At 49.4% G+C, this 10,133-nt stretch overlaps 1 protein-coding gene across 1 annotated transcript; it reads right to left on the reverse strand.

Moving 5' to 3' along the window:
* Positions 1–491: 491 nt before the first annotated feature.
* Positions 492–4,697, reverse strand: PIM1 (Pim-1 proto-oncogene, serine/threonine kinase). The gene is made up of 6 exons (XM_086923271.1): positions 4,306–4,697; positions 3,638–3,744; positions 3,260–3,310; positions 2,806–3,178; positions 2,053–2,229; positions 492–1,762 (listed from the first exon to the last, which is right to left on the reverse strand). Exons 1-6 carry the CDS (start codon positions 4,382–4,384, stop codon positions 1,605–1,607), a joined length of 945 nt encoding a protein of 314 aa, XP_086779397.1. The 5' UTR covers positions 4,385–4,697; the 3' UTR covers positions 492–1,604.
* Positions 4,698–10,133: the final 5,436 nt, after the last annotated feature.

A 10,133-nucleotide genomic window follows, 5' to 3' on the forward strand; every position in this document is an offset into this window, starting at 1 on the left:
AGCATGGGTGAGCGACAGTAGAAGTATGTGCTCAACAGAATACACTTAGGGGCAACATCCTTGCGTACAAAACACAGTGCTCTGCAGAATTGGGAGCTTCCATCTAAACAATACTGGACTAGTAGTGCTTCCCAGAGGGCAGCTCAAAGATGGCTTGCTCTGTGTAAACAGTAAAAGAATGGGCGTTGCATCTTACACCGTGCTGTGGTTAAAACACATGGGCTGGGTGCAGGGATCGGCCCCACACTCCCGTTTCCATCTGTCTTGAGAATGTGATACTTGTATGCAGTTTCAGCGCCCACGTTTTAACTCTAGCAGCAGTAGCGCGCTAGGGATTGCACCCAAACAAAACGCCCCCCAATCCCGCTCTGAGGCGCGCTCCAATTCCAAAGCAACTGACTGTAGTTGGTAATACACACTTAACACTACTAGGCAAATAACGCAATGCTTAATCGGGTGTGCAACAATAAACTCATGGAAACAGTTATATTAAAACTTGTAAGGTACCAAAATAATTTTATTAAAACAAACTGAAAAACGATTGTTAGTTACGAACATCCCACGTCAGTTTGTTGACATTTGACAACCAGTGTTTAATAGAGGGACTTTAACTCGGGGGTAGGAGAGCAAAACAGTCTGTTCTCGCCTATTTTTCCACAAAACACAAACGGTTGCTGCAAACATTTTGAATGTTCTGTGCACAGTGATTTCAGACAACAGGGAGTGACTGGACAAGATAACAAATGAGCGCACCAACGATTCCCTAACTATTAATTCATACGGCAAGTAATATATTGCATTGGACTAGTAATATGCATGGCTCATAGGAACCAGATCGGCAAAATGTCCATGGGTTAATTAATGCAATACATCTAGTTATACTGGCATGTAACAGGCCGAAGGCAAGTCTGCAGCGAACTCGCATCATAAAGTGCTGGCACTAGGAGACACCAGTGGACAGGACCCAGCACTATCAAAGTGACAGGCCCACAGAGGAATCAACAAGCCATGGAAACGTTCACAGTACTGAGGAGCACTACCCTGCTGAAGACAGGACACCAGACATAACAAATAAATACCTGCCCATAAGCCACAACATTCTGAAAATAAATATTTGTAAAAAAATAAATTAGAGCTAATCTTGCTAGAACACATCAGCTTTGCTATATTATATACAATAAGTTTATCCTCCGTTGATTCCAGCCGTATTCCCACTCTTTATTTCGAAATCAAATGCTTTGCATTTGTTGCAGTCTATCCCTCCACTTTTAGAATTGTGAGCACAAAGTGAGGAAGTTCCATGTACCTTGGTCCGGTTAAAGATCCAGCAGACAGCGCTCTGCACCGCCTTTCTTTCATTCTCCGAAAATATTACCACCACAAGCGTAACGCAAGTAAAAGCAGCAAAGGATGAAGGCCACGAAGAAAGGCTGGTCATGGTTGCCACGAAGCTGCTTCCAGGGTGAAAACGTCCTCTTTACTGCTAAGCTCTCCCTAAGTAACACACGGAAGGTGCTTGCAGCGTTGCGTGTATCAGAGGCATGAGCATATGCAACCCAACTCCTGGTTCAGACGGTTCCCAGAACCTCCAGGGAGAGCGGCGTTCATGTGCTGCTTTCTTTGCTCAGGTTGTGTAGGTGAATCTCGTCCATTTTCTGTGGAAGGATAGCATCCCCCAACCATGAATGGTTCAGAATGTCCTCAAATGTAGGCCTGTCAGATGGCCGAGGGGCCAGACACGACACAATGAGGTGCTGACACTCTAGGGGGGAAAAAAACAAAAATTGAGACTCCAGAAAACTGGTTTGTATTGCAGACACTACTTCCTCCCATGTCAACGTGTTTCAAGATGCAAGTCACTACTCCCGGCCCGCATTCCAAGTCTGCTAGCCGCTATTTACATGGTCGTGCCCCCATTGCAGAAAAGGGCCACTAAACGAAAAATAACAAACTCGGGGCTCAATTGAATTCTCTATTAAGGAGTGATGGTCTGCTAAGTAAGGCTAAACATAATGTATTCGTTTCACAACATTTTCCCCACCATTTTTTTACCTGGCGAGATTTTTCGCCGGAAAGACACATGTCCTCGAAGGATCTCTTCATCGCTTTCAAACGGAATGTCCCCCGACACCATGTCATAGAGCAGCACGCCCAAGGACCAAACTGTTGCAGACCGCCCGTGGTATCTGTGTAACCTGATCCATTCCGGAGGACTGTAAACCCTGGTACCTGAAGAGAGGGAAAAAAAAAAAAATTACTTCTAAATCGAGGGAGCGCACCAGCTGCCGTGAGGTGCTGAAAGGAAAATAATGCACATCCTATTAGAGGCACTTGGTACAGCAGGTAAAGATTTCAGATCAAATGCGATTTGCCTGTCTATTCTTGGCTGGTGCGAAGAACAAGGAGGCTAGGCCGAACAATCACGTGGCTTTGTTTACAAACTTTGGGTTGTAAAGAAGAACCAAACTTCCACTAGATGGCAGCAAAAGCACACAGTAAAACGGCGCTACGAAAGGATTATCTAACAGCATAACTGCTAGCTAGTAGTGCGCTATCTTCTAATGCGATAATCGCAATTCAGTTTTCACCATTACTAACAACGAAGTCAAGTGGCAGATCAATATGCATGGGGCATACGTTGCCACGGATAATCTTCTAGAAGAAACCAAAACCAGCCAGAGTATCAGAGATCACTAGTGGCCTGCGTAGCCCACACCCATATATATAGTATTGTAGCGCACCAGCAGGCCAAAGCACAAGAAAGATTTCACAGTGAACCCGCTAGTTACTCGGAGAAGAACTCACCGTCGAAATCCGTGTACACAGTGTCCTTGAGCAGCGCCCCGGAGCCGAAGTCGATAAGCCTCAGTTCTGCGGTCCTCAGGTTGACGAGGATGTTCTCGTCCTTGATGTCACGGTGGACCACCCCGCAGCTGTGGCAATGACGGACGGCGTCCAAGACCTGGCGGAAGAAGCAGCGGGCAAGAGGCTCAGGCAAAGCCCCCTTCTCGGTGATGAAGTCAAACAGGTCCTGCACCGGCTCGGGCCGCTCCATCACCAGCACGAAGCGGTCTGGTTTCTCGTACCAATCTAGGAGACGGATGACCCCTCTGGATCCAGCGCCAGCACACACCCTCTTCATCAGCAGGATCTCCATGGGGACGCGGGAGCCGCCGGGCTGTGGGGCGGGCGAGAGACAAGTCAGAAAGCCGCAAACCACAATGAGGGATGATCGTGATCAACAGAAACATCTACTCACCAGCTCTCCCCAGTAGGATATTTTCTCCCTGGGCACGTGCTTGATCGCAATCTAGAATTGAAAAAGAAAATTCGTTACGCACGACAATGGAAAAACATCCCAAAATACATTCAAAATCTTGGCAGTACGTGAAAAGACGAATGAACATTAACCAAATTTGCACATAAACAAAATACACTTTGCAGACAGCCCAAAAAGTAGGCTACGATGGAACGCTACATTAGCAAGCGCAGCATAGGCTGGCTAATGACTCATTCCCCAATCCATCGACCTCTATATACATGCGCACATGTGACAGCGATTGACCTGCTTCCCGATCAGTGACTGGGTTCATGTGTGCGGAACTCATTTGATCAGAGTCGCAAAACGATTACTCACCGGAGCATTGTCGAAAACGCGGACCCCAGAATACACAGTGCCGAAGCCGCCGCTCCCCAGAGGGGCTCCCAATCGGTACAGCTTCTCAAAGGGCTCCTTCTCTTTCACTGAAAGAAACAAAAGTGTGGCAGCTTAGAAGATGAAACGAAGAGACGAGACAGTTCTAGACACAAGGATGACGCGTTATTACAACAGAGGAAACACCCACCCAAGCAGAAGGATGTTCTCCCGGAGGGAATCATTTCCTTTACTGGAGTCACTCATCTACTACCAGACTGAATCATTCCTCTTTACTGTGGTCACTCTTTACCGGCTCCCAAACTGAATTATTGCCCCTATAGTAGAATCACTCATGACCTACTCCACTCAGACAGAATCCCTGCTCTTTAATCAAACCGTAACTACGGAGACTGATCCCTCTCCCTTTACTGGGGTCCCTACTCCAAAACGGAACCACTGCCCTTTACAGGAGTCACTCCTTACCTACTTCTCTGACTACTACACTTCTCCCTGTGCTAGAGTTACTCGATATTGCAGGTGTGGTCCTCTTACAACAGATCGGTTGCGTGTCAAGAAGATGCTGCCATCGTGTCACTCCCTGCCCAGCCAGTCCCCGATATCGCAAGGCAGAGATGTGTCTGCAGCCTGGACACGAGCGCGTGACTCACCTGCCACCACCGGCTTGCCGTCCCCTGCGGGGCTGGGCCGGAGCTGCGCCAGAGAGCTAGTCATCTTGGACAAGAACATGTTGTGGTCTCGGGAGATGCTCTGCGGCCAAAAAGACAGGCGCGATGCGTTGCCGGTCCTCTTATCGGGAGTGCTCCGCCGGATGATGCTCCGAGATTGTGTAACCCGATCTCCTCTACGCAGTTCCAGTGGCACCGGCGCCCCCCGGTATCCTACAGTCGCAGTGGGGTCTTTTCCCTGGGTGGTTCCAGCCTCGCTGGACACAAGTGTCTCAAGGTGGCCCGCGAGCCTCTCGTGGAGTTCTCGCGCTTCCGGTGGTTCTGACGCCGACAGCTTCTGGGCTTCAGTCCCACCGCTGATGTCGTTGTTTCTAAGCTCCAGACCAGCTCGCGCCGCCTGTAGTTGGAAAGACGGCGGGGGGCGGGGTGGGACTGAATCTACGGCCCGCCCACCCGCCACCCTCCCATCCCGCTGCCTCCGGCTCCGCCCATCAAGCGTCACAACCAATCATGGGCCGCACGCCGACTACTGTCTAGTTGTCACTATTTGACCTGGAAAGAGCGCCAAGCTTGTGTCCCTTGTGCGCAAGCCGAGATGACAAGAGGGGCTGGACCGTAATACCACGGGGGAGGTGCGAGGACGGCGAAAGCGCTTTCAAGTACTTCTAGAAGAAAAGGCGCGAAGAAGACCGCGTGCTAGGTGGGCGGGGCTAGTGTCATTTTGAAATTCAAAACGAAACAATAACAACTGCGTGTGGTAACGGGCGGGGTCTGGGAGGGGCAGCGTTTGTTTTGCTTGAAGCAAGGCCCGGGTCTCCTCCGAGCGCGAATCGTGTCAATGAAACTCTCACACACAAAGCAACTATTCTCCCGCCTTTACTTCCGAAGCGTAACATAAAGCAATTTCCACTGTAGAACAGAAAAACTTTCCCCGCCAGTACGTCTGTTGCAGGACATTGTTTTAGAGAAACTTATTGTGTGTGATGGTAAATTTAAACTGAATTATGGGTATATAGAGGGCACGTTCATTTTACCCAAGTGTGACATTTTAGTTTTTCAGTGTGCTGATGTATGACTTTTTACTGCCACGTTTGTGGTACTTCGACGGCCACTTTATCGTGAATAGAAGGAATTGTAAACATATAATTATGCATATTTTGGAAAGTACGCCATTTTGTGTACTTTAAAACATCAAGACAGCATATAGTTGAGGAGGACATATAGGTCACTCATACATGCCAACATTTCAGGAGAGCAAAGTGGGAGATAAAAAAAATAAATCGGGAGAATGGGGCTTTGAATCGGGTTACTGGCATGTATGGACTTTGGAAGTGGCTGCTGCAGGATCGGACATTTGAAACGTAAATGCACGTTTTTTTTCTTACCTTTCGGAAGCATTGAGCATAATGGCAGGAAGAGAGGGTGATGCAAGTGTTGGGCACTGGCCTGGCAGGTTGTTGGTAGTGCATGCACCCCCACCCCCCTGTGGCAGCCCGGGCTGAAACAGCTCTCCCCCCCCCCCTGTGGCAGCCCGGGCTGAAACAGCTCCCCCCCCCCCCCCCCCCCCCCCCCCCCCCCCGTCGAGAGCCCTTGCATCGCCACTCTTTGTTGGAAGTATTAGCACTTTACACAATACCAATCCGTGTCAGCTGGAACCCCAGACGAATCAGGTTTTTGCTTGTACGAATCGGGAGGCGGGAGACTAGCCTTCAAATCGGTAGTCTCACGCCTGAATCGGGAGGGTTGGCATGTCTGGTCACTGACTGATTTGCATTGGGTAACACGATTACCGTGGATATATTCATAGTGCTATAGTTAACTATTGCTTTCTCGAGTAGCAGTATTACCTAAAACAAGGGACGCTTGGTATCCCACTTAGCTGCCAAGCTGCGCCATTAGATATTAAGTATAACTATAGTCGAGTAAATGACAAATCAAAGCATTCACTGACAACTTTACAGCCAAGGTGCATATTGCAAATGAGGAAAGTGTATTTTTTTGTATTGCAAACACGTTTTTGTTTTCTAATTCAATCTTTGCTTCTGCATATTAAATGACAGCTCACAGGGAGCCTGGCAGACAGGCGGTACTCTGAGTTTAGTGCTGCTTGGGAGTTGATACCATCCACCCCGCTGAAACTGTAAGGGCCCCCAGTACACTAAAGTAATCTGTTGTTTACCAGTGTTGACTTAAATACCCTGATCGGTCCCATGTATATGGTACCAGTGGTACCCAGGGCATGGGAGTTAAAGGGGTCACCAGGGCTGAAGCACTGTCTGTGCCACCCAGAGTGACCCAGGTAAACAGATGACAGCTGCCCTGCCATTGCAGACTGTAGGAGCAGCGCAAAATGCTTGAACTCCACTTTGCCCTCATCACGTTTGGCAAGGTCCTATTGATCGCAATGGTAATCTTTTGAGTATTTGTCAGGAAGTCACTAGCAAGGACGAGAGAGTACCAGAAATGGGAGATAAAGACTGCATTCTGTCTTATATCTCCCCCCTCTTTTACTTATAGCCCGTTTGGAATGCAGCAGTGGACGTGCCTTCCATTGACACAGGAGACAAGAGTGACGACAGCAGGCCCTTTAAGACTGCCTCAATTACAACCCGCGCAGGAGGTCACGTGGGGTGGACAACAACAGAAGAAGGAATACAAGAGAGAGCACGGGAGGGAAGAGTGGTACGCCCGGTGTGAGAGGAGTTCCTCATAGAGGAGAAGAATGAAGATTACGAGAAGAGAGCGGGTGTCCAGACCGGAGAAGCAGGCAAAGGAATCCAGCTGCCGCAGAGCCGAGCTGAAGAGTACTGCCACGGCCCCGGAGTGTCGTGGCGCCTACAGGGTTACTTGCGGGGAGAGACAAACAGAGGTCGGGACGGACAAGGAGGGCAAGGGGAAGATCGCAAAATAGAGGGGTGGCGTTTATGAAAGTGCACATATATTTTTACTTTCATGTCTGGACCTCTTCTTTGGTTCTTGTCACTGCTCCTGCCCTCCTCATTTTTACTTGGTTAGTTTTCTATTTTTGTTTTCATTTTGGTATTGGTGGTCCCCCACGCCCTTCCCCACATAACTACTACTAAGAACATTTCAGAAATACTTACCTGCGCCTTTCTTCTCCCCGAGGGAGGTTTTTGGCCAGCAGGACGTCATCCAAGGGACTGCCATAGAAGACCCTGAGAAAAGGAGACAAAGACAAGAAAAGAAAGTCAATTAAAAGACTGTTTTGGCATACTGTTATTCTAAATAAAGGACTATTATACTCATTCCAAAGCTGTATAAGTCTTTTTCGGGTCCCCACAGATTACAATTCAGGACACTTGGCGAATGCAGGCAGCGTTCCATTAGTCTGGCATAATGGAGAACCTTATTACAGCAACTAATACTTGGACAAGAAAATCTAGAATGGGCCATCGAGAGACAAATGACGTCTGCTCGGGCTGATAGAGATATGTTCAAGGCCTCTTTAACCCAACAAGTGGACTATTTAGAGGGTTGCTGAAGGACAGGTCCACTCGCCCTCAGGTCAACAGAGCTGACCCGGGGTACATGCCAGTTATCCCACTGTCTCACTACAAAAGTATCAGCCTGGTGAGGACCCAGATGCATTCCTTTTGAATTTTGAAAGGGCTGCTCAGGCCTGTGGGTGGCCGGAGGTGAAGTCGCCATTCCTTTTGGCACCACTGCTGACTAGGGAGGCACAGGCCGCCTATCAAGTGGCAAACCCCACAGGTACTACAAATTATAAAGAAATAAAGAAGGTCATACTGGACCACCTAGGGGTGGATCCAGAAGCGTTCCGGGTGTAGTTTAGGAAGGAACAGGGTCATCCTGGAGATACCCCAAAGACATTGTTTTTCAGATTAAAAGCAGCCGCCGATAAATGGCTCAGGCCTCAAGAAAATTGTAAGGAATAAATAATGGCACTAATCTATTTAGAGAAGTTCCTGGAGGCTTTACCGCACCTAGCCAAAGGGGGCTCAGACAACAGACCAATCTCTCTATAGAGCAAGCAGTGGACATGGCAACGTCCTTTGCCCGAGCCCAACCAAAGCCATTATCATACGAACCAGAGAAATCCACACGCTTCAGTTCGGGACGTGGGCGAGTCGAGAAGAAAAGTAAGCCTCTTGTGGAACCGCCAAAAGATCGCATTCCCAAAAGTGAAGCCACCCTATTTAAAGGCCCCCAGTGTTATGACTGCGGAGAATGGGGCCATATAGCCAGATTTTGCTCCCAAAAGAAAAACTACAATGAACCGATGGATGTTAGTTGTGTTCCGCAAAGCATCCTATATACAGAGGAATGTGGTTCCTGTTTTTTTGTAAGTCTTACCCTGAACGGACATACAGTCAAGGCCCTTTTGGACTCGGGTTGTAGGCAGTCTGTTGTACGCAGCATGTTAGTAAAGGAATCACAACTATGTCCCAATAAACAGATATCTATACGCTGTGTGCACGGGGATGTCCGTATTCATCCCGTAGCCAATATCCCCATTACACTGCCTAATGGAGTTACTGTACAGGCAAAGGTAGGGGTGATGGATACCCTCCCAGAACAGTTAATTCTAGGAACAGACAACCGTGTTTAATGTCTTGCTTGAACACTCTTTGATGAAGGCTCCAACTCGCCCTTCCGTTCTTCTCACCCAAGCCCCATGGTTATCAGATAAATCCTTCCTGTTAGACACGGAAGTTCCCAGGGACCACCGACTCTGACGCGGTAGCTTGGCGCGAGGCGGGAAGGCAGTCCGGAAGCTATGTGTTAAGTAGTTGTCCAGCACACACTCACACTGACCCAGTAAAGCACACGTAAGAAATAGACACCACTTCCAGTGCGTTTGACAAAAACAAGTATCTTTATCTATTTCTTGGTAGAGCAGATAACTTAGGTTTCTCACAGTACATAGGTTAAACAGTCCCTGTTACCAGATCACGGCTGTCACAATTCCCTAGGTAGATATAACCTCAACCCTGGCAACCTTTCCCAGGCACCTATTCAATGAAGGCAACATTTCTTAGGTATATGCTCATTATAGAAAACCTTACTGAAGCACATATTCATGCAATTGAACATTCATTAGCGTCTGGGAAATGTGGGTAACACATATATGGCCAGTTCAGGTTCTCAAAAGACATTCCCGCAAGGAACACGCCCCAGGCAGTTAGTACTCGAGTGGAGCGGGGTTGGTGAAATTCTCAGGCCCCTAGGGCCGTCTCTGCAGTGTTGGGTTTTGGGCCCCCTTTTTAGGTGTCAGGCGGGGCTCCCAAAGTCAGCTCTGGCCAGCAAGGGGTTAACTACGGCCCCCGCCGCTTGGCCTATTCCTCTCCTAGTCTTTTGGTGATCACGGGGCTGCCACTCCGCTTTAGATTTGCTCCCCTGCAGCCCCGTTACTGGTAATGGCCTCGCCTCCCTCCCCGGGTTGTTACCTGGCGTTGAGGGTGAAGAGGCGAGGCTCCTTCGCTGTTCCAGCCCTGGCCAGGGGAGGTCAGGGGCTCCAGCGCTTCTCGGAGCCCTCTCCTCCCGGCCTGTGCGAGCTCCGGCCTTCCTATCCACTTCGAGGCCCGGGAGCCAATGAGGTGGCAGCTTTCAGGGGGGTGAGGGCGCGGGAGCCAATGGGAGCGGAACTTCTGGACAGGCATGGCCGATGATGCGGCCAGCGCCCCGATCGCCTGGCAATGCTCCTCTCGCGTTAACGGGGCCTAGCGCAGCCCTTGCTGAAACTGCGGTGGCCCTCCCTGGACTTCAGAGGCCGCTGCGGCGTCCTTCGCCAGAGCGCTTCTCCTTCCCTTGGTGCCCGGGTGGGTGCG

Source organism: Lissotriton vulgaris, chromosome 5 (genome assembly GCF_964263255.1).
Source record: "Lissotriton vulgaris chromosome 5, aLisVul1.2, whole genome shotgun sequence".
In the NCBI taxonomy this organism is placed as follows: domain Eukaryota; kingdom Metazoa; phylum Chordata; class Amphibia; order Caudata; family Salamandridae; genus Lissotriton; species Lissotriton vulgaris.

Excerpts from the sequence above, each read along its gene's own strand:
- PIM1 (XM_086923271.1), bottom strand. The coding sequence starts at position 4,384 with ATGTTCTTGTCCAAGATGACTAGCTCTCTGGCGCAGCTCCGGCCCAGC. Across the intron at positions 3,745-4,305 it reads CGGCAAGCCGGTGGTGGCAG|TGAAAGAGAAGGAGCCCTTT; the intron begins GTGAGTCACGCG and ends TGTTTCTTTCAG. Across the intron at positions 3,311-3,637 it reads GCGTTTTCGACAATGCTCCG|ATTGCGATCAAGCACGTGCC; the intron begins GTGAGTAATCGT and ends TTTCAATTCTAG.